This window comes from Salvia hispanica, chromosome 1 (genome assembly GCF_023119035.1).
Source record: "Salvia hispanica cultivar TCC Black 2014 chromosome 1, UniMelb_Shisp_WGS_1.0, whole genome shotgun sequence".
Taxonomy (NCBI): domain Eukaryota; kingdom Viridiplantae; phylum Streptophyta; class Magnoliopsida; order Lamiales; family Lamiaceae; genus Salvia; species Salvia hispanica.
Genome location: NC_062965.1, coordinates 29,581,590 through 29,605,412, shown reverse-complemented (window position 1 = coordinate 29,605,412; position 23,823 = coordinate 29,581,590). Strand labels below are relative to the sequence as shown.

Genomic DNA, 23,823 nt, shown 5'->3' with positions numbered 1-23,823 from the left:
GGGGGTTAGTGCCCATTTTGAATGGTGCAATTGTGGTTGCGGTTGGAGGTTGAGAGGTGGCCGTTGGATTAGTGGATTTTTGGGATCGGACGGCTGGTTTGCACATGGGAATCGACTGCTCTTATCTTTATGCCTAGTTGGCATATCCACAAATCTAATTCTTTGCTGCTGTTGGCTTGCTAAGATCATGTGGGCTCCACCTTCTTTTCCACGTTGGCTATCTAATGCATATATTTTGGCTATGTGGAATCTCGATTTCCCAATAGTTTCTCGACACTTGTATGTATCGATGTTAATCCTTGATTTTCTGATTTAGAGACAGGGACACCGAGTTCAATTCAGTTTTGCTTTCATGTTATATTTCCTTCTTTAGTTTACATTAATCTTGTACTAACATTTAAAGTTATTAAAAGTATCTTTAATTTTAGAAATTACACTCCTTCCGTCTCATGTAGGAATTTGGGAATGACACAAATCTTAATGCAAAAATTACAAAATAGAAGAGAGATCGAAAGAAAAAAGTGACTGAAGTGAGGTTAGTGAGAAATATGATTCACCTTCTAAGAGAAAAACTTGTCAAAAATTAAAGAGAACTAATTTTGTGGGATTGGCCAAAAGAAAATTTAAAAAAAAAAGAAAACTATTTTCATGTGATAGGAGGGAATATAAAAATTAAAACTTAATTGATTAATTTATTTAAAATTATAAATTAGTTAAACTTTTTGTTGATATACATAATTTATAAATATTAATTAGGCTAATCTAACCACTATAAGTCTATAACAATGGAGCACTAATCTAATCGTGACACAAAATAAGTGCACTAGGGGTAAAAATGCTCTCAAACTAAAATAGATGCATTAAACAAGACTGTAATTGTTCATCCTTTACCATCAGTTAGAAGATTTGTTGAGGGTGGGTGTGGGGTAAGTTCTTCAAAAGAGTTGCATACATTCATCACTGAGTTATTAACTCCATTACCATCTTGTCATCTCGCATAGACTTCATTATAATCCTTAATTAAGAACATTAGTGTCCGGAGAATTGGAAGGCTGAACGATGAATTGCAGTTTGAACCCATCCAAGAGTTTGCAACTGTCTGAAACTCTGGATTAGTGGGGTTGATATGTCATTTGGCATTATCTTGTGGGATGTTATCTTCATATATGCATTTTGTGGTTATTTTGACTTGATTGCTGGTATAATCTGTGAAAAAACTCTATATGTGATAGTATTTTATATGTCTAGTAGAATTCCAAGACAATAAAGAGTGTACCTTTTTTTATATGCAATTTCTAATGACTTCCTTTGTGATGGCATGCATCGGCTTGGTTTCTAATGTGCCTTTTGCTATATTCTTGGAGTTTCTTTTTGCTAGTTCCAAGGTTGTGACGGAAACATACCAATTTTTCCATCTAATATGGTTTGTCAATTCACTCAATTGTCATCTTGTGCAAATAACTTTTGTGATGAACCTCTCTTGACTTGCATGCACAGTCGAATCTAGCATATGACCAGGAGTACAACTATAAACCCAACATATGAATCCTAGCTTTATGATAAATATAGAGATGTTAACCCTCAAGTTTAAGTGGTGGAAAGCTCCCTTTTCAACTGGATGCCAAGGATCGATTCATGGTTGTGAGATTATTGTTGCATTTTTTATTTAATGCATCTTTTATCATAGTACAATAATTTTATTTTAAGTCTCTAATTATCACTAGTGTTGCTTCTTTGAGCCCTCATGTGGCACAGCTGACATGAATGGCTTTGTTGGCTAAAACCATTGAGTTATAAGTTATACTCCCTCTGTTCCATAGTAATAGAGTCATTTTGTCATTTTGGTACGTTCTATAGTAATAGAGTCATTTCCTTTTTTAGTACTAGTTAAAACATTTTCCACACTACTTTACTCTCTCTTACTTTTTCTTCTCTTCATCTCTCTACCTTTTTCATTATCCACTTTTTTCTCCATTTAATTAACTCACCTAATATAATTTTTCTTAATCTTCGTGCCGAAAAGAAATGTCTCTATTACTATGGAACGGGGGAGTAACTTATAAGTTGCCGTCAATCCCTCTGCCTTGTAGTCTTCCCAATGAGGAAATTTTTCTTAGGGCCAAGTGTTAGCTAACTTTTCATTTTGGATGTAATCATTGCTTTTATAAGTTTTTTAGCTTAGATTTACCTCCAACTTATTCAGTAGTTACTCCTTTGGGATATTCATACATGGTTTTTTGGATTTCCCTCTAAAAAACCCCACATGTTATCTTTATTTGAATTTAGTACATGTTTTTTCAATATAAAAATCATCGTTTGTGTTCAACACAGTTTGTCGATTTTTTTTAATGAAGAATGAGTATTAAAACTAAATTAATCAATTATATACTTATGTGATTAACATTTTAATCACAAATAAAGGAAAAATCTTAATTACAATGACGACTTTCAGTTTATTCAATATCCAATAACAAAAATACACAAATATCAATACTCTAATTATTTTTAAATCAAATAATATATTTTAAATCAATATCCGGTCAAAAAGGACATTTTTTAATTAATAGAGTGAGTATTATTATAGGAATGAGTGTTGTGATAAGGAAACCTAGAGATAGCGATTAACACCGAAAAAAAGATTACAATAGTTTGAAATTTTCCTTATAAAATCCATCTCCTTCCCTTGTCGGGATTTGCTTATCCCTCTACAAATAGGACCTTGAGTTTGTGTGTTGAATCACAAATCTCATTATTCTCTTGTTGTTCTAATTTGTGTGTACAAAGTAAAGATTGTGATAATGTATAAAGTAGCTAAAGCATCGGAATACCTTGTGATAACGGGAGGATGGATCAAGGACATGAAGCTGACTCGGAAGTCGTGGGTGTTTCCCGGGCAACGATGCACCCGAATCGACCTCTCTCCGGTCAACTACACCTTCCAAGTCCAAGCCATGAGCGCCGAGAAGCTCCCCTTCATCCTCCCCGCCGTCTTCACCATCGGCCCCCGCGTTGACGATGCCGAGAGCATCCTCAAGTACGCCAAGCTCATGTCCTCCCACTCCACCACATCCAACCACGTCACCGACCTCGTGGGGGGCGTGGTCGAGGGCGAGACACGTGTCCTCGCAGCCTCCATGACCATGGAGGAAATCTTCAAGGGCACCAAGGAGTTCAAGCAAGAGGTGTTCAACAAGATCCAGGTCGAGCTCAACCAGTTTGGCCTCCTCATCTACAACGCCAACGTCAAGCAGCTCGTTGACGTCCCCGGACATGAGTACTTCTCCTATCTTGGCCAGAAGGTCCAAATGGAAGCCGCCAACCAGGCCCGGATCGATGTCGCTGAGGCCAAGATGAAGGGCGAGGTAATTAATTATAAGGAAACCCCTTAATTAGTAGGAAAATAAAAAATACTAGTAACTAATTATTTCAACAATGTATGCATTATTATTAGGTTGGTGCCAAGCTTCGAGACGGCCAGACCAAGCAGAATGCTGCCAAGATTGACGCCGAGACGAAGATCATCTCCACCCAGAGGCAAGGAGAGGGGAAGAAGCAGGAATTCAAGGTGGAGACGGATGTCAAGATCTATCAGAACCAGCAGGAGGCCATGGCTGCGGAAGCCAACGCCCAGCTCGCTATGAAGAAAGCCGGATGGGCTAGGGAGGCTGAAGTCGCGCAGGTCGAGTCCAAGAAGGCGGTCGCCATCCGCGAGGCCGAGCTTCAGAGAGAGGTGGAGAGGATGAACGCACTCACAACCACGGAAAAACTCAAGGCCGATCTCCTCACCAAAGCCACCGTTGAGTTTGAAACCAAGTCGCAGGAAGCCAATGCCGTCTTGTACGCCAAACAGAAAGCTGCGGAGGCGTATCTCTACGAGAAGCAGAAGGAGTCGGAGGCGATCAAGGCTGCAGCAGAGGCTGAGCTGTATCAACGGAGGCAGAAGGTGGAGGGAGACCTCTACGCCAAGCTCAAGGAAGCCGAGGGGCTCACTGCTCTAGCCGAGGCGCAAGGGACTTACATACGCTCCATTCTCGGCGCGTTTGGAGGAAACTACTCGGCCATGAGAGATTACTTGATGATAAAGGAGGGAGTGTTTCAAGATCTTGCAAAGAGCAATGCCGAGGCCGTGCGCGGGCTCCAGCCAAAGCTCAGCATATGGACTAACGGAGATAACTCTGGTGGTAGTGATGCAATGAAGGAAGTTGGTGGAATATATAAGATGTTGCCTCCATTGTTCAAAACGGTGCAAGAACAAACCGGAATGCTTCCACCTTCATGGATGCCTCAACTACCTACCGATCAAAATTAAACTGGATGCCTGCATTCTTTATTTGGATTACTTTTCATCGTTTATTTTGTCAATTCTTTTTCTTGATTTCTTCATTGTTTTTGGACTAGTTTTTATATCATTTTTTTTCATCATATCTTTAGTCTTTTCGCGTTTTTATAATTTAATAAAATAAGTTATTCACATTATTATTTTCTCCATTATTTAATACTTTAATAAAATAAATTATTTACATTGATGTTTTTTTTTTCAATAAATTGGATAAGAGACTTTATTGAATCAACAAGAATTGAGCAAATATAATTGATTTTCTTAAAAGAAAAACAAATTAAAATACAGCAATTAAACTAAACGACAGGTGCTTGACACAAGGGGCAGGTGTTCTTGACATTGAGCCAATTGGTGATGCAGCGCGGGTGATAATAGTGGGCGCAATCAAGTCTCACGATTTTATGATTTTGCGCTACCAAATTCAAATTGTCTTGACAAATCACGCACACTCCAAGTCCATCATCATCATCATCATCATCATCATCTCTGTGACTGTGATCACGCACCACTAATTTACTTCTCATGTGCTCCGCGATCATCATCCTCCTCCTCCTCGGAACCCCTAATTGATTTCGATCATGACCGTCGGCGGCGGCGACGAATCGACGGCTCTGGATGCGTGGGACGAGGAAGATGGTGTCGTCCCCCTGCAGCATCGAGCAGTCGTACCAATTAGAGGAGCGGTGACGGCTCTGATTGGGCGGGATCACGAAGATCGTCTCGTCGCTCTGCAGCATCGACCGGTCGTACCAAGTCGCGCCATTTCTGTAGACAGCCATCTTCTTGCACAAGAATGAATTGTGTCAAAATCCAAAGGAAATTTTGGAATTCTGAGCAAGATTTCAGAGTAAGATTGGAGAGGTGTTAATTAGGCGTCTATTTATAGGTACAACTTTCCTTGTGGAGTAAAACTTTCCTTGTAGTTCAACGTTAACTTTAATCCTGACATTATTATATTATATAACCGTTAGACGTTTTTATTATAAAAATACTTAGAGTTTAATTATTTTGTCAATAAATTGTTTATTATCCGGCACGTTCCTTTTTATCATACCAGAATGTTTGAGCTTGCACCAATTTACAAAATGTATTCTTTGCACGATCCTCATACTTTCTAGTTTGCATATAAATTTGCAATAGTATTATAATTCACTTTTTATACTCTATTTTGACCCATAAAAAAGATATTTTACACATTCTAATGTACTATTAATAAAGTAATAGTGAAATAAAAAGAAAATGTAATTGAAATATTTTCGTAGAAAATATAGGCCACCTAGAGAAAGTATTTTGTATCGTATTACACCTTGCGTCTGTAAAATATACTTCTGTAAAAAATACTATATCTCATTTTGCTATTTCGAGACGTCCACAATTTAAAATCTTATTTACGCTTTTCCATCTTGATTAAGTGCAACCCGGACGTTCAACTAAATCACTAATTAAAGAATAAATCCTATATACGTAAAAATGGGGTCACACTCGCTAACTAATTTCCCCATTTTTCAATCACAAATTAAAAAAAAAAATTTAAATCAAAGTGAGATAATAAATGGTTGACGGATGAATTATTTGTATAGACGGATCAAAATGGAAAGAATGTCCATTTTTATAGTACAAAGAAAGTAGTATATCAATATTCAAAACATATATAGATCGAAATAATTCATTAGAACTGAAAAAGAATCAATAGAAAAAATCCAACACTTTAAAAACATAAATTATCGTTACGCCCCAAAAACAGTTTTCATTCTATAAAACGCAAACAAAAATTCATCGTCGCTATTATAAAATCTATATATAATAGACCACAATTCTTTTTTAAGTGTGGAATTCTAAGCTCAGCATCTGGACTAACGGAGATAACTCCAGTGGTAGTGATGCAATGAAGGAAGTTGGTGGAATATATAAGATGTTGCCTCCATTATTCAAAACGGTGCAAGAACAAACTAGAATGCTTCCACCTTCATGGATGCCTCAACTATCTACCGATCAAAATTAAACCGGATGCCTGCATTCTTTATTTGGACTACTTTTTATCGTTTACTTTGTCACTTCTTTTTGTCGATTTCTTCATTGTTTATGGACTAGTTTTTATATAATTTTTTTTCATCATATCTTTAGTTTTTCTGTGTTTTTATAATTTAATAAAATAAATTATTTACATTATTATTTATCCATTATTTAATACTTTAATAAAATAAATCGATTTTCTCAATAGATTGGATAAGATCATAAGAGACTTTATATTAAGCATCGGTCGTGTACATAACTGATTCTCCCTTAAAAACAAATTAAAATACAAGAATTATACTAAGACAGTAGTTTGGCACAAGGGGCAAGGGGCAAGGGGCAAGTGTTTTTGACATAGAGCCAATTGGTGATGCAGCCCTGGTGATAATGATGCCCACAATCAAGCTTCGCGATTTCCCGATTTTCCTCAACCAAATTGTCCTGGCAAACCACACACATTCCATCACCATCATCTCTGTGATCACGCACCACTTTGCTTCTGATGTGCTCTGCGACCCTCCTCCTCTCCGACGCGTCTCGATTTCGGAAAATATTAGCTTTTGATCCATACTAAGTGTATTAGCTTTTGATCCTAAAAAATATTATAGTTCATGTTTAATGGTTTCGGAAAAAATGTGATGAATTACATTTTTACTTAATTGATTTAATATAAACCAAAAATATATTGCCTTAATGAGAAAAAAAAAAAAAAAAAAAAAAAAAAAAAAAAAAAAAACTACTCCATACACATCTACATATGACCAAATAGATTTTTGTCCGAATGTTATGACTGTCCATTAATTTTTGATAGAACCATTAAATATAGACCAAAATATATTGTTTACGATAAAAAACTAACACACTACATGTTTGATAAAATAGTAATACCAAGATAGAGAATTATATTTGGACATTTCCAATTGTTTGATATCATATTAAACCTTAACCCAAAGTTCAATATATAAGACAAGGTCTGCCTCAATCTTGCCAAAACTATAAATTTAACCATATATATGTAACTCACCAATTTGTCAAGTTAAGCCACCGTTACTTAATACTACACAAATTTAGATCATTTCTTTTCTATTAAACAACAACGAAAAAAAATCTTATTTCTGCATATATTGACATGAAGCACGTAATTCTTATTTTATTTTACATATCATCTCATATCTCACCTTTCTTATCAATTTTTTTAATAAACGTAAGAGACCAATTTTGGAATTTATTCAAATAATCTAAACCAACTTATTTGAATAAAACCTGAGAGAGCTCCATACATAATGAGTATTAAGTATATACCAGATTTCCGTGAGGCACAATATCGCCATACATATGAACCACGTTTTGAACCATCTCTGCAAGTCTTCCACATTATTTTCATTTATGAGCTCAACTTCATCATTGAAGCAATTCAAGTTCAGAGTCTGTAACAGAGCAATATTTTTAAAATTGAGGCTAATAAATTAAAGGAGACCTTGTTGCATTCTTGCCCAACAATGTAATTTTGCAAATTGTAGCTAGCTCAAGGGCACTTCTTTGCACTAGATTTTGGTCAATTTCAGGAGGCAATTTCTTGGATAAAGTCACCCTATTGTCGGATTATCCTCCTGCCTTGGTGGATTTATTTCTTTCCTTTTTAACACCTAGTACAATCTTGCTTATTTCAAGCTTGACAGCCATTTTACGAATAGTAGATCTTTCAACTAATAACATGTCTCTAACCTTGTTACCATCAACGTAACCTTCATTTTATCTTCGTAGTTAGTCATTTGGGATATTATATTTATGTGTTTTCATTTGGGATATTATATTTATGTGTTTTCAACGTAACCTTGTTAGATTTCCTTCTAAAAAATCCCAAATCAAATGTAATGTTTATTTGAATTTATGTGTTTTCAATAAAAGAATCATCCTTTGTGTTGTGCTCAACATAGTTTTTTTTTTCCATGGAATGAGTATTAGACTAAAATTAAATAATTAAATGTGTGATTAACAGATTAAATATTGAAAATAAAGGTTAAAAAACTTAATTAATTCACATTCATTTATTCAATATCAACAAGAAAAATATACAAATATCAATATTTGGACCCGAATTCTAATAGAATTATTATAAGTCAAATATTATTTGTTAAAATCCATAGGAATTAGTATAGCGATAGGAAACCTAGAGATAGTGACTACGTAGTACCGAAAAACTCGATTCAAAGATTTCGATGATTTGTTTATAATCCATCTCCTTTCCCTTGTCGGGATCTGTTTATATATACCTCTACAAATAGGAGCTTCAATTTGTGTGTTGAATCATAAATCTCCTCATTCTCTTCTCGAGGGCATCGTCGAGAGCGAGACCCGGTCCCTCGCCGCGTCCCCGACCATGGAGGGCATCATTAAGGGCACCAGGCAGTTCATGCAAAAGGTCGTCGACAAGGTCCAGCTCGAGCTCGACCAGGTCGGCCTCCTCGTCTACGAAGCCGACGTCAAGCAGCCCGTCGTCGGCGTCCAAGGCCACGGAGAGAAGGTATAGAACTCATAATCATAGTAAATTAACTAGCTAATAAATATCAACAGAAGTTAAGAAATTTGTAGAAGATGTTCACTAACTTTTCATTTACTTATTCAAATTATTTAGGAAATTAAAGTTAATATATCAAAAGAAGTTAAAGAAATTTAGGGAACTTGTAGAAGAAAAGAAAATCAAAACTAATTAATTTCAACCATGTATGTATGACGCCAAGAGAAGGTATAAAACTTATAATCATATTAATCTGGCCAATAACTTGCCATTTACTTATTTAAAAATACTATAAATCAAAAGAAGTTAAGAAATTTAGGAAACTCTAATTTGTAGAAGCAACGGAAATCAAAGCTAGCTAATTAATTTGAACCATGTAACAAGGTTGGCCCCAAGCTGACCAGGCAGAATGCCGCCAAGTTCGACGCCAAGAACCTCTCCATCTCCAGCCAGAGGGGGAAGGAGCAAGAATTGAAGTTGGGTGAGTATCAAGGAAAGGAGAAGGTGGAGGGCGAAGTAAGTTGGAGTTGGAGGGATACCTCTACGCTCCGAAGAAGGAAGCCGAGGGGCTCAAATAACTATTCTCCGGTCAGGGATTACTTGATGATAAACGGCAAAGAGCAATGCCGTGGCCGAAGGAAGTTGGTGGGATATATATATATATAAGATGTTGCCTCCATTTGGTGTAATTTTGCTTTTTCTTTATTTCTTCATTGTTTTTATTATGGACTAGTTTTTATATATTCATCGTATCTTTGGTTTTTCTGTCATTTAATACTCCCTCGGGCAGATAATTTGTCCCACTTTTCTATTTCGGTACGTCTCAGTTCACCTTTTATCATTTTTGGTAGTGGACCTCATATTCCACTAACTCATTCATACTCACATTTTATTATAAAACTAATATATAAAAGTGGGAAACTGGTCTCTAAAATCATGAACTTTGCATTTTGTTTGATATTTCCCAAACTCACTCAAATAAGATATTTTCATCAAAATCTTATTTAACGTGTTTTTCGACTTTTTCTACCTTTTTAATGAAAGGGCTTTTTCTTAGATTTTTCAAAAAAGATGAATTTTGATTTCTTCTTACGCAACTGTGATATGTTTTATAATATTTTGAACCAGTTTTTTAAGTTCATAACATGTAGGATAAAAAAGTTACGTTGAAAATCACGTTAATTTAATTGTGTGAAGTATGATGAAAAAGCCTCGTAAGTTAGTCAATATAGTAATAGACATGCCGTGGGAAATACCAAACAAAATGCAAAGTTCGTGATATTATATACCAATTTCAAAGTTCATGGGAAATACCAAATTTTAGGCAAAGTTCATGGTTTTATAGACCAATTTCCCTATAAAAGTAGGACTCACGTTTCGCTAACTTTTTCAACTCACTTTTCATTACATTTCTCAAAATTCGTGTCCGGTCAAAATGGGACGAATTATCTAGAACGGAGGGAGTAAGTTTTTGTTAAAAGATTAAAAAATACTCAATAATTCCTGTCGGGAATACATCCACAAACTTACTCAGCTACTTTGCTAACACAACAAAAAAAAACGGCTAAGAACATTTTTTTAATACTACTGATGTTAATTTATGTGTCTAAGTATACCACCAGCACTTTGAAAACTATTTTTATTGTTGGTGTACCAACCAAAATTAGGAGATACAAATAAAAATCCTAAAAAAGCAAAAGATTAAGATAATTTACCATCAATTTATAAACACTCTCTACTTCAAAACTACGATTATTTTCAAAAAAAATAAATCAAATGCTAATAATTGCGTCTTAATTTTTAAACTTACATTGACCGAATTAATATCTTTATAAATATGTAAATGAAAAATTACTCCATGGAGCCTCTTACTTTATAAATGTTTAAACTTACATGGACCGAATTAATGGGCCAAATTTATTTTGGTGGTATTTTTGGAGCCCACAAAAACAAATGATAGATTGAGCCCAGTTGCCGAAACGTGATGATTTCAGATACAATCTCCTATATATAAATATACGGCCCCTCATAAACCCTAAATCTCAATCACACAATCAACCTCAGCAATCCCTGTTTTATTTCTGCTGAAATGATTTGTATAGCTATCAACCAGCTGGATTCGTTTCCAGGTTTTCGGATTTCAGCTCCGTTGTTTTGTGCAACAGGTTTTATTTGATAAATTTGTGTGCAAGTGATGATATTTACAATCTGTCTTACTCGAATTGGAGAAAGATGATACTTTTACACGGAAATCAGAATCTCTGATGCATTTTTTGTGTAATTGGTAGTAATATTTATTGGAATGCCCTTGCGCTGCGCCGATGATGGTGTTAAATATACTTTGAGTGAATTCTTCATTATGAAAAAACTTGTACAACTGAGGCTTCGGGGCATTAAGATATTTAATTTGAAATCAGAAAATATGATCCATTTTTTTCGGATTATGTTGTTTTATTATTATGATGTATGAAGCAAGTGATGATACAAAAGACAGGGACATCAGAACTCCTTGAGGAGAAAAGATGACTTAGTCTAATGGGAATCTCTCTGATGCTCAAATGACAATTCTTAAGTTTTGCATCCTTTTTTTGGTTTGGCATAGAATTTAAAACCAAACTTTCTATCATCTTTTGGAATCATAAGGTGGTTTATTTGGATATTTTGTTGTCCATTTGAAAACTGTGTAATACTAGTTGCCAACAGTTGCTATTATTACTTGGTTGTTACAAGATCGATTTATCAATTGTCATGAAAACTTGTGTTTTATGTTTCACTTTAGTGATTGTTGTATGCAAGTGATGATTAACAGACAGGGACATCTGCATTCAATTAGGATATGATGATTTGTCTTTGGGAATCTCTCTGTTGCATACATATTTCATGTTTTATTCCATTAGAACTTGTTTGTTTTCCTGAATTCTCTTGTATGTGTTGGCCAGTGATGCATAATATTGTATATTATTGAGTTTTTGAACAATGATTGTTTCTATGAATCATCGTAGCTGAGGCCTTATTTTCTTATCTATTAACTCTCTTTGCCAATGATGCATTTATTAAGCATATTACCAGAATAAGAATGTTGATATCTTCGATTGTCACTACCTCTGAGGCAAATCATTGTGTTTGTGTTTTTAGTGCATTTCTTATCTTTTTAGGGCATCCCCAACCCCATCCCAAATCCAGGCCCCAAGTCCTCTCCACGTAATCATTCCCCTAAATTAGAGTCCTAGTCTGCAACTCTTTTAACCCTGCAGGCCTCAACTATTATTTTGCACTATTCACAACTCCAACCTATTTTACTCGTGAAATAGAAAATGTCGAATAATTAAAACCATGAAAATTCACTGTTCAGTAGAAAAAAGAAAATTACAAATCCTAGAAAATTTTATTACAAATCCTAGAAAAAAAATTATGAAGACCTAGAAAATAAAAATTACAAGTCCTAGAAAAAATATTGAAATAATTTAGTGGATAGAAATGGAGAAATTGGTGGAATAATGTTGAAGAAATGGGTATAAATAGGCAAAAAAATTCAAAAAAAGAAAAAAAAAATTATTTGGGGGTTTGCGGCCCGTCATGCGTAACCCTGAGCTGGGCCGGACCCCGGGAGCGGTTCAGGGATGCAACTGCAGCCCTGGGATTGGCCCAGGCCTTGACTCCTCGCCAATTAACCATGTGCCCGGGTTGGGACTCGCGATTTGCGGCCCGGCCAATAGCGTTCGGGATGCTCTTATAGATTAGTACTCCAGTATAAGTTTTATTTCCTAACTGATTATCCTGGTTATTGTTTTCAATGAAACATATTTAGTTGATTGTTCACTCGAAATTTTAATTCATAGGACCATGTTTTATTAATGCGAGTTTTTTTCTCTGCTGCAAGGGAGACTCTTTGCAAACAAGTTGTTGTTTGTATTCGATATATTAATTCACTGTGGAAATTAAATATTCCCAATCTTAATAATTTAAATTAATTTAAATTTGAGTCAACTACAAAAAAATAGTACTAAAAAATGAGATTTGCACTTTTTTTTACTATATAATGTAAAAAATCATAATTTAGATATCTTGACCCAAGTATAAGATTGATATGCGGGTAAAATAGTACCAAGTGGCATCTAAAATGTGATTATCAGTCTTCTAGGTGCTTAAATGTGATTTTCCTTGCATTGGGTGCTAAAAAGATGTTAACTCTACCATTTTGTAATCCAGTCTTTAAATTAATTCCAGGTAAATGGAAAATGACTTTGCTCATGAATGATATGAGTAAAATAAATCCAACTCGTAATATAAAATCTGCAAAAATAGTGACACGCTGAGATGTGTGATACAAAGTAAGTAAATGCATTTGATAGTATAGATGCATATGATATCTTTTGAACAATTGTCAAGGTGAAGAAACAGATTATGGCAGATTAATGAACTTAAATTGATAAAGAAAAGATAGGTACAAATCTATCTAAAAAGGAACAAAATTTTAATTCTCATGGCATTTCTTGGAACAAATTAATTGATCCTTTGGGTACCTTTCTTCAATTGTTTAGAAAGTATTTACCGAGAAGGGGTAGTGATTTAGAGACATAATATCTCTATGACATAATACTCCTATGGCTTTTTTCCATAAATATGATATAGATTTTAACTAATATATCCTTAATAGTGTAATTATGGATAATTCTAATTTTAGGGGATTTTAATGTGAAGAATTTCAGTTAATATGGTACATTAATGTGATGTCTGATTATTGATTAACATAACCACACACATTTTCATTTTTTTTCTTTATATATCTGTATTTTCTTGAGAGTATATATTCTACAAAATTACAAATTTTCTACTTATTTAAAATTGTAATAATTAAAAAATCAAATTTTAAAAATAAAAAATAAAATCAAAATTATGAAATTCTTATAATTAAAAATGTGAACTGAATCATTATTAATATACTATTATTTCTCAAATTTTAATTTATTGCATGAAGGATTAAGCTAAGACTCTAGTACTATATTTTATAAAAAAGAGTAAATATTAAATATGAAGCTTTGAAATATTAAATAAATGAGTTTAAAATGTGATAATTTTTTTGATAGAGGTTTGTAAAGTTTCAAAATTAAGAATTTATACAATTTAATACTATTTTAAAAAGTAAAGAATGTATTAATTTTAAGCATTCGAAATTTTTTAACATTTTTTAATATATGTTTAATTATTTTGTAATTATTAATGAAAATTGTTGACATTTTTTCTTATCTTTTTGATTCATTTGTTTTTAAAGCACATGTAAAAAAATGATATGGATCAATTAATTTAAAGCTGTGGGTCCCAGCTAAATCCATATATATTTCTGTTAATGAAGCACTCTTATGGAGTAGATCTTAACTAATACTCCTTGATTAGATAATTATATATGTAGGGGCAATAAGGTATATTGATAAACTATAATTTTAATAAAAAATAAAATTAAATTCAAAATTACTAATTACACCCTATCATGGCAATGCCACTATGTCTCCAAAACATTTCTCATATTGAAATATGAATTAAACCTACTAAAAAGGAGTACTCCATAAAAGATCCTTAAAGATAGAGTACACAGATCCCACCAAATATAACCAACAAGTACAATATGATCGGCATCAATGTAAGTAAAAACAATTGATTTTGAAACATAAACATTTCTAACCTTTTTGTTTTAAATCTACATTTAAAAGAAAAAAACAATGATAAGAAAAAGAAATGAGAATAGAAATAAGAAATAAACTACTTAGAATTTAAGGGAAATAAATTTTAAATTTACATATTCACATTAGTTAAAACACAATTCTTTTATTTCTAAATCATACTATATCGCTACTACTTGAATGAAATAGATCATGTATGAATGCAATAGAAAATGTCACGCTACTAGACTAATAGTCCATAGATACACCAAATCGAAACGTGCGAGATATGTGACAGCTATTCAATCACCGAAACAATTAATGCAGTTAAAATTTGACGTAGAATTTGATGTAAAAATAGAACAAGTTTAGAGGTACAATAAGCTTTTTTAAACCAATAATTGAGACATCCTCGTCAGCGCCACGATATCCACCTAATTATTTCACGTTTCTAATCCATGGTGGGACACGTCACCATTTCCGACCCAACATATATAGTGCACTGAATTTGAGTTCACTTTCAAACCTTTTTTTGTTATTATTATCACTAAAAATTATATAGAAATACATACACCATCTTATAAGGTTTTAAATGAAAATAAATATCTATAGTTTCAATCGTAGTATTTCTCAAACACTGAAGTTCTAACCTGAACATACAATATATGTTTATTTGAGTGGTGATTTATATTTTACGATTAAGGATGATAAAAAATGAAGAAATTCTAATTGATTTATTATACACTTACATATTTTTCTATTTATGTACACTTCTTTGTAATACTATAATACTCGTAATTTATTTCATTAAACTTTGTGTCGTGAAATTTATTGAATAAAACGATTTCACTGTAGTCATTTACCATAGACTATGTAAATATCAAAATATGCATCCATGTTTTGGCTTTCTAACTGATTCGAATATAGTTTAAAATTTCAATATACATTAACACAATAATTTTTTTAAAATGCAATTTACAATTACTCATTATTTATAAAAAGAAATTTATAGAGAGAGATATACGTATATAATAATTTAACATTTGTGAGAACTAAAAGACTTCAGTAAAAGTAACATGAAATAAATTAAAGTTTGACTATATGACTTACATACATGTTGAATTCATCACTGGAATTTGGAAATTTAAAAACATTAATACATTTAAGGGATCTAGCCATTTATATTGTGAAGTTTGGTCATATTATAGTATGTCTCCCGTAAACTTTAAATTTCGAATATCAAAGTTAAGTATCAATTTTTTCTCAATTGTCTCGTCCATACACAAATTGACATCTTTTATGATGTTAAAAACAATAATACTTCAATAAAATAAGATGATAAATGAGAAAATTAGGACTATAAAAGATTTTTTTTATAACAATAGTACATCGTTTTGGACATGGTTAAAAGAAGACATTTTGTGCACAATGAGATAACTAAGAAAAATTGAAACTTTATGATTTAATATTGCAATTTCAAAATTCGTGAGATAGACCAGAATTTGACAAAATTTCATGATTTAAATTACTATAACTCTACATTTAATAAAAATAAATAAAATTCATTTCTGGAAAAGAGTAATTTTAGGGAATACACATTTAATTTCAGGATAATATTACTTAATTATCACACTGATCCAGTTCAATTTGATCATTTAAATTTTCCCAAAACAAAAATTGCAGATAAGGATCAATTTGGAATTTCGTTTCACTGTGTGATTAACATAAGAGAGTGAAATCGGTTGCAACTTGCAAAGTATTCTTGTTTACAACGGGGAAATAAATTAATTTATTGATTTATTAAGAATGGAAAGGACTCCATTATCAATAATTATTTACATTTGAAAACAAAAGAGAGGGAAAAAAAATGAGATAAAGAATACATGAATTACCAATTCCAGAACTAATGGCCTTACTCTCTAAAGTCTAAACCAAATTGTCATCTTAAGCTAAAGACACCACCTTCTTCCACTTCACACTCCATGGATGAATTTCCCTCCACATTTCTTGAAATCAGACCACGAGATGCCAATGCAGACAGCTCCGATTCATCCAGCCCCTTTGCCGACCCGAGCCGGCGAGAGCTAGTGCCATGTTTGGCCAATGCATCTTTGAATTTCTTGATCTGAAACATTTGTTACAGAACATGAATACAGATTTATGCAAAGGACAAAACACAAGGCCAATTACATTAGACTATTACCGTTGCATTAGTGCAGCTGAAGCTGCAAGCTCTCCCCTCTTCACCTCTGTACAATCTGAAGAAGGGAAGCACTCGGATGTTGAGGGCATCACACATCTCCTTGTGATTTTCATAGTTGATTTGGAGGAAAAGGGAATTAGGGTTCAGTTCAGCAAGCTGGCATATCTGTTCAAGTATCAAGATTAGGCCTTTATCATTAATCATTTTCTTGAAAATGATCACAAAAAGATTGTACCTTTGGATGCAAAGTTCTGCAACCTCCACAGCCAGGGGAGTAGAAATCTAACACAACCAATCTCTCACCAGCATTCAGCAATGAATCCACTAGTTCTTGAGCTGATTGAATCTCTATCATGTTTTGATGAAGGAATTTCTCCCACCATCTCAATGATGTATGTGCCTAAATCATTATTAATAAACATCAAAATTGATAATTTGCACAAAGCTTAATGCCAATACACATAAAGGGATTAAATGCTTACATTGGAAGAGTCTGATTTGGGGGAATCAATGACAAACTTGGTAGCAGGTTTCTGATCTGACAAATGAAGGGTTTTGCCTAAACATTCACTGGGATTTGAATGAAGGGTCTGGATTGAAGAACAAACCCTTAAAGACCCTTTTGCTCTGTTCTTGAAAGCAAGATCATTGGACCCATAAACAGAGCTTCCAGACTTCAAACAACAAGACATATCTCCAAGATTTCAACTTTTTCAACCTAATCGCATCAGAAACCAAACAAAACCAACAAACGAGCAAAAACAAGAAAGCCCACCAAAATGAAAAATCAAGAGAAGGGTGCTAGGAAACAAGGGGAAGAAATTAGGGTTCTTTGGTTGAGATGCTTGTGGCTTTGTCTTTGTGGGAGAGGAGATTTAAAGAGTAAAGGTAAAGCGAAAGGGGAAAGAGTGGGGCCAAGAGTTTTGAACTTATCCATATTATTTCTTCAACTGGAGATTCTTGGGTCATTTGAGGAAATTAACTATTCCTGTAACTGTGGTATGGATAAGGGGAAAATGCTGATTATTCATAGGATAAATGGATAATAAATTTGGATAGATTAGGTATTGCTGAGATTCCGGTGGCTGTTTATAGGATTCTCTTCTTGATTTCAGCTCCACGCCTTCAAATCTTTCTTTGACTTCATTTTCTCTTTTAAATTATCTGGCCATAAATTCTTTGCTAAATAATCATATTAATTACTCCAATATTTAAATACATTTTGGCGTAGCAATTGAGATCGCATTGATCGAGATTAGTGTCGTTTAATCTTATTTATTCATATTATAATTTTTCAACGACATCTATTAATTAGTTTAATTAAATAGATTGATGAAAATGTGGAATATTGAAGTGAAACATAAGTCAAGGTTTTGATGACTCGATAAATGGCCTCGTAAAATTTGTCCTATTTCGGATTTGGTGATTCCGATCTTAAATTTTATCCATCGATAAATCTTTTTGGAGATTCAATAAATTGGATTAGTCAAACTGAATCATAAAATCACCTTATAATTTTTATAAGCATTTCCTACATATTTTTATTATATTTATACCAAACTCTTATTATTGGCACTTGTAATCACACAAAACACACACAGTGACACAGGCAAGCCGCTCGTCACGCCAAACTCCGAGCAACGCATCCCGCTACCATCTCGTCCACTGAATTCGACATCCTCTTTCGTTGTCGATGTCTTATAATTAAGCAACTAATTACATTGGGTTAACAACTGAAACTATAAATATAACTATCCTAGATTCGTGTAAAGAGATAACTGAAATCATTATATAAATCGCATATGTCTTATCATTAATTGGTTTTAGGATGAAACTCATGAATTTCTATCCTGATATTATTGCTTATGAGCCGAATTTAATTGACCCAATAATAAAACAGAAATTGAACATAAAAAAAAATAACTAACCCAACAATATACATCTAATTTAAAAAGAAAATATAACTATCCCATTACTAATTGGTTTGAGATTATATTCATTTGAAGCACTAATATTTATTCACCTCTTATGTAGTTATGTGTAATATTTAAAATATTTAGCATTAATATTCTATATATACCCCAAGCATTTGGATGAGGTGCATGGTGCATGCATATGAATATATGATGATCCAAATTCCAAACTGTCAAGTTACACCAAACTACACTCTGACAAGTGACAACATTATATTTATAGATATAGTAGTTAATAAAAAACAATACTCCTACTAATAAAATTCATAAACAATTGTGCCAACTGGAAGCCAAAATCTGTGGGCTATAAACAAACTGATTTTGTTATAATCTCTCACATGTGATCCGATTCAAACCAATTAAAATGCTCTTTTCACTGCCAAATCACCTCCAATTATTTTTGTAATTTGAAAAAACTAAAAGATCAGGTTGTAATTAAAACAATTGAACAATATAATGGAAAATTCGTCGACATATAATTGTGTAAAAAATTCAGGCATTGAATTTTCACCCATGACCATGAGTAAATGAAATTCAGCATGATGTAGTAAAAACATTATGAGTTGGATATTTTGGATTTGATGGTAGGTTGGGACCACATTGTTTTCGTAGGTTCGAGCATCTCCATCTATTACATGAACACATTTTCCTTCCCATCATATCCATAAACCACGGTTTCTGTGCTTGTCGTTTCAGTACTCTACGCCAACTGATTTCTAATAGTGTGAATACTAAAAGGACATACCACTTCCTCTAGTATTATTAATTCCACATTTCTACAAATATTGAATCATATCGATCTCTCTGCCTGAGTGCCTGAATATATATTTATTAGTACATAAAAGGACAACAAATATTATATTGCATTTCACAATTATTCAGAAGCTGAAGTATAAATGAATTTACGCGCAGATGGGTTAGTCCACAATCTATTTTAGAGTTAAGACTATAAATTAGGAATTATTTTCAGCCTAATAGATTAGGAAGATCTATATTGGATCCATTACCTTATTGAGTGAACTCATATTATTGAATGAATTCATGGTTATGACAAAATTCCTGAAAATGATTCCACTAAATTAAAAAGAAACAAAAAGTCTAATTAGCCACTATTATCGATTTCTAACATTTTAATAGAATAAACAAGAACACGAATAACAACTGGCCTATTAGCTCAGTTGGTTAGAGCGTCGTGCTAATAACGCGAAGGTCGCAGGTTCGAAACCTGCATGGGCCAATTTTTTAACTTTTAAATTTTAAATTGGAGTATTATAAATCGTTAATGGGCCTTTTTTTTAATAATTGAAATGCTTGATTTTGGACTGGGCTACCTTTTTACTGCCCCTGCCTGGATAAGATATTGAGCCCACTCTATTTTACCTATGACATTTTTTCCTTTAATTTATGGCTAATTTCGATGATTGATTGGAAACATAGACTACTATACTACTAGCATATTGGATAAAATTTAGCGTGGACGCAATACACTATGCTAAGATATTTATTTGCAAATTAATTCAACGCATTTAGTGTGTTTTGATTATATATGACGTGCAAAATATTCAATAAGTTTACTTGAATATTTCTCTAAAATCTCAAATGCAGAAAGAATACGCACATATTTATGCTTATAAGAATTAACAAAGAGGGTAATATATGGTTAGAACTTAGAAGCAAAGATTAATCAGCACCATAGTTTTTTAACTTGTTGGAAAATTTAATAAATAAATGAAGTTTTTCCAAGAAAATACCATACCCCAATCCAATCAAATTAGTCGATTTTATATTTTACTAAGCCACAATTCCGCTGATTTTTCCCATTCCACAATTGTCAACCATTCTTAATCAAACCCAGTCTAATTCATCACACAGTATTCAATTTCTAACTGCAGGAAACAGAACAAGGTGCGAAATTTGGAGATGGGCATGTTTGATTTGGAGGAGCAGTTCACTTTCTATGGAGCTTACCACAACAACCCCATAAACATAGCTTTGCATATGGTCTTCGTTTGGCCAATCTTGTTCACAGCTCTGCTTCTTCTGAATTTCACTCCGCCTTTATTCCCTCAGTCTCCCATTCATCCGTTGGGCCAGAGCTTCCTGGTCCTCAATTACGGCTTCTTGTGCACTCTCATCTATGCTCTGTATTATGTGAGCTTGGACAAAAAAGCTGGTTCTTTAGCTGCTTTCTTGTGTTTCCTGTGTTGGGCTGGAAGCAGTGCTCTTGCTCACCTCCTCGGCTTCTCTTTGGGTTGGAAGGTAATTTCCTTGAATTTGGATGCTTTTAATTGTTCGAATTGGTGTAATATGCATGTGGAAATAAGTTGTTGATTAAGGGGTTATGGATTTTACTTATTTGTGGTTTGATTGAAGATAGTTGGAAGAGAATGGTGCAAACTTGATTGATAGAAAGTTATTGCTAATTGGTGATATTTTGTGCTGCTGGTGTAATTTTTTTATTGGATCTTGCTTTCATTGTGTTGCTGGTGTAATCTAACCTCTTAACAGCATTTGTCCAGTTGAGTTTATATACTTCTGTATGCAGAGTTCTAAGTATAATGCTGAACAAAGATGATCTATAATTACGGTTACTTATTTGGTTTTCATGTCATGGATTTGGAATATAAGCTGTGTTCATCTGCCAGATCATTTCATAATTTAGTTGAAGGGGTTCGTTCCATAGCAATCATACCTGTTAAAAAGGTGTGCAATAGGAATTATTGGTCCCTTGCCTATGGGTGCCTCATTGGTAGCATTTTTTAGTCACGTAACTAGGGGTTACAATTTTAGTTTTAACCTTCTAGTTTGTCGGAATGTCATGAACTACCATTTCCTTTTGATCCTTAACACTAGTTACTAACTGATGTGGTTCTCAGCCACTTGAATGCTGCTGCTGGCTATCATACAGTATTCAATAGGAAAGAAATAACGAGTGGTATGAATAAACACTGTCAGGTTCATGTCATGATCTTTGTTACACCCACGTGCTGAAATGTATTTCATTAATGTTTGTTATGTTTCTTTCATGGATTCTTCTGTTCCCCATTATAAGGTCCCTGCAATTTACTATACTAATGAGCCTGTCTTCTCATTGGTTCTAAGTAAAATCTTTTGTTTTTAAAATCTACCTCTCCAAGATGTATGATCAGTTGTTAAGCTTATTACAAGGCTGATTCCATGTCAGATTATTCTTCTTCGGTGAGAGGGGGTGGGGAGGAGGTGCTTTAGAAAACTATCTGTTTAGGCTTCTCAGCCAGCTTTACTTTACCTAAGATGTAACTGTTTTTACACTGTGAATCTTCGTTACTGGAAATTAAGGAAATTTTTGTGCAATTGCTGGACACGTCTTGTAAGTCTTATCCCTCTCCTTCACCCAAACCTCCTTCTTGTCTTGATGAACTGTGGTGTTCCTATCTTTATGCTTCTATAAAACCAGCTCTGGCAGCACTCATGTTTCCTTTTTGTGTCGTTTCTTCCTTCAATCCTCAATTTTCTCCCCCAGCTGCTGCATAAAGAAATATCCTTTAATGTAGTAAACGTTCTCTGCACGTATACACGTGCTCTATAAGATTTAGGAAAAATACTAAAGTAGTTAGAAATTGCTAGAGTGACGAATCTTCAGTGTGTGACGTGCCTGTTTATATGAGTAAACATATGAATATTTCTGCTCTTCTGGCATTTCTTATGCTAGGGATCATCAATCTATCTTATGTTGGGAGTAAGATGCATCTCAATCAAGTTTCCCTTTTATGGCTCTTGTTTTTACATTTGTGCTTAAAAGATCTGGGAGATGCTCGTAATCTATATGGGGGTCGAGTTTGTTGCTGAATCTTGAATCATTTGAGCAGGTGGTTCTGGCATCTCAGTTAGTCTGCTGGACCGGACAGTTCATAGGGCATGGTGTGTTTGAGGTGAGTTGATATCAGTTGTCATGCCTTAGTATCTTGAGATAGTAATATGGCACAAATTCTGCAGAAACGAGCGCCAGCGCTGCTGGACAATCTCGCGCAAGCATTCCTCATGGCACCATTCTTTGTACTGCTAGAGGTATATGGATTTCTATCACCACCCAATGGTCTCATTTGCATAACCTATGAACTTTTATCTTTTGAAAAATTAATAGTATGATAATTTATTGTTGAATGGCCATAGGCATTGCAGTATGCATTTGACTACGAGCCTTGCCCAGGCTTTAATGCTAGAGTTCAAGCGAACGTCGATGCTGAAATCCGGGCTTGGAAGGAATCCAAAAATAAGTTAATTTCTTAGTATTGATTTGGTTGCTACAACCATATTTATATTTCTATGCACAAATATGGTGAATTCTAATCTCACTCACTGCAAATATGATCAGAGTATGTGTCCAATAATTTGATGTGTTGTGACACATTTGTAATACTTAATAAGTTAGTAATGACAGAATCCTGCAAAAGATTTGAAGAGAATTGAATTGGCTCAAATGGTACCACAAAGTGCATCCTATCATGCCATTTATTTGAATTTTGCAAATGCAAATTACTTTTTTTTCCGTATTTTGATTTTTTCATGTAACAAGTCTTTGTTTATTATCAAAATAGAGAAGGGGAAAGAAGATAAATAGACATATAGTATGTAGGAAAGAAAATAAAAGAAAAGAAAAGGCACAACAAACGCTGTACAAACAGAAAGAGACACTTTTATTTAGTCAAGACTTTATATTTATTTTATTTTATTTGTAATTATATACGCTTGAGCTAAATTAAATCTGGGCTTAAATTAAGGGCAGATGTGAGCAGCCGGGAGGGAGACCAACTGTAATTTGAAAGGCTGCTAATTGACTGGGATTTTCTATTTTTATTTATTTATTTAGTAGTATTACTATATAAATATGTTTAATTTTTAACATTAGTGTGGTATATTTAATGTATTTAGCATTTTGCATTTGATTTTGTAGGTTAAGATACAATTTTAAATAATACTGGTACATCGTAAGCGTTTAATTAAAATGGTGTAAAAGGTAAGTAAGATTGGTATTTTTAGTTTGATTTTGATGTAAATTCAAGTAGAATTATTATTTCGCATGAAATGAGTTTCAATTTAGTACAAATGGTTGAAGATTATCTAATAGAAACCTTAATAAC

At 33.6% G+C, this 23,823-nt stretch overlaps 4 protein-coding genes and 4 non-coding genes across 8 annotated transcripts; 6 read left to right on the top strand and 2 right to left on the bottom strand.

Annotated features, from left to right (window-relative positions):
* Nucleotides 1–2,798: 2,798 nt before the first annotated feature.
* LOC125202493 (flotillin-like protein 3) lies at nt 2,799–4,316 on the top strand. The gene is made up of 2 exons (XM_048100894.1): nt 2,799–3,362; nt 3,452–4,316. Exons 1-2 carry the CDS (start codon nt 2,799–2,801, stop codon nt 4,307–4,309), a joined length of 1,422 nt encoding a protein of 473 aa, XP_047956851.1. The 3' UTR covers nt 4,310–4,316.
* Nucleotides 4,317–4,635: 319 nt separating this feature from the next.
* Nucleotides 4,636–5,118, bottom strand: LOC125193630 (E3 ubiquitin-protein ligase RNF130-like). Its single transcript, XM_048091468.1, has one exon. It carries the CDS (start codon nt 5,116–5,118, stop codon nt 4,636–4,638), a length of 483 nt encoding a protein of 160 aa, XP_047947425.1.
* Nucleotides 5,119–11,182: 6,064 nt separating this feature from the next.
* Nucleotides 11,183–11,256, top strand: LOC125202898. The gene has a single exon (XR_007173229.1). It is a non-coding gene; the product is annotated as a small nucleolar RNA Z267 (small nucleolar RNA).
* An 82-nt stretch (nt 11,257–11,338) lies between these two features.
* LOC125202900 lies at nt 11,339–11,427 on the top strand. The gene has a single exon (XR_007173231.1). It is a non-coding gene; the product is annotated as a small nucleolar RNA R44/J54/Z268 family (small nucleolar RNA).
* A 231-nt stretch (nt 11,428–11,658) lies between these two features.
* Nucleotides 11,659–11,742, top strand: LOC125202901. Its single transcript, XR_007173232.1, has one exon. It is a non-coding gene; the product is annotated as a small nucleolar RNA R44/J54/Z268 family (small nucleolar RNA).
* A 4,565-nt stretch (nt 11,743–16,307) lies between these two features.
* On the bottom strand, nt 16,308–17,597 carry LOC125201512 (thioredoxin-like 1-2, chloroplastic). The gene is made up of 4 exons (XM_048099661.1): nt 17,213–17,597; nt 16,966–17,130; nt 16,731–16,895; nt 16,308–16,652 (listed from the first exon to the last, which is right to left on the bottom strand). Exons 1-4 carry the CDS (start codon nt 17,420–17,422, stop codon nt 16,467–16,469), a joined length of 726 nt encoding a protein of 241 aa, XP_047955618.1. The 5' UTR covers nt 17,423–17,597; the 3' UTR covers nt 16,308–16,466.
* A 2,269-nt stretch (nt 17,598–19,866) lies between these two features.
* On the top strand, nt 19,867–19,940 carry TRNAI-AAU. The gene has a single exon. It is a non-coding gene; the product is annotated as a tRNA-Ile (tRNA).
* A 537-nt stretch (nt 19,941–20,477) lies between these two features.
* LOC125201719 (2-hydroxy-palmitic acid dioxygenase mpo1-like) lies at nt 20,478–23,148 on the top strand. The gene is made up of 4 exons (XM_048099944.1): nt 20,478–20,962; nt 22,552–22,614; nt 22,679–22,750; nt 22,856–23,148. Exons 1-4 carry the CDS (start codon nt 20,624–20,626, stop codon nt 22,970–22,972), a joined length of 591 nt encoding a protein of 196 aa, XP_047955901.1. The 5' UTR covers nt 20,478–20,623; the 3' UTR covers nt 22,973–23,148.
* The last annotated feature ends 675 nt before the right edge of the window (nt 23,149–23,823 follow it).

Excerpts from the sequence above, each read along its gene's own strand:
- LOC125202493 (XM_048100894.1), top strand. The coding sequence starts at position 2,799 with ATGTATAAAGTAGCTAAAGCATCGGAATACCTTGTGATAACGGGAGGA. Across the intron at positions 3,363-3,451 it reads AGGCCAAGATGAAGGGCGAG|GTTGGTGCCAAGCTTCGAGA; the intron begins GTAATTAATTAT and ends CATTATTATTAG.
- LOC125193630 (XM_048091468.1), bottom strand. The coding sequence starts at position 5,118 with ATGGCTGTCTACAGAAATGGCGCGACTTGGTACGACCGGTCGATGCTG.
- LOC125201512 (XM_048099661.1), bottom strand. The coding sequence starts at position 17,422 with ATGTCTTGTTGTTTGAAGTCTGGAAGCTCTGTTTATGGGTCCAATGAT. Across the intron at positions 16,896-16,965 it reads GCAGAACTTTGCATCCAAAG|ATATGCCAGCTTGCTGAACT; the intron begins GTACAATCTTTT and ends ATACTTGAACAG. Across the intron at positions 16,653-16,730 it reads TCAGCTGCACTAATGCAACG|ATCAAGAAATTCAAAGATGC; the intron begins GTAATAGTCTAA and ends CAAATGTTTCAG.
- LOC125201719 (XM_048099944.1), top strand. The coding sequence starts at position 20,624 with ATGGGCATGTTTGATTTGGAGGAGCAGTTCACTTTCTATGGAGCTTAC. Across the intron at positions 20,963-22,551 it reads GCTTCTCTTTGGGTTGGAAG|GTGGTTCTGGCATCTCAGTT; the intron begins GTAATTTCCTTG and ends TCATTTGAGCAG. Across the intron at positions 22,615-22,678 it reads TAGGGCATGGTGTGTTTGAG|AAACGAGCGCCAGCGCTGCT; the intron begins GTGAGTTGATAT and ends CAAATTCTGCAG.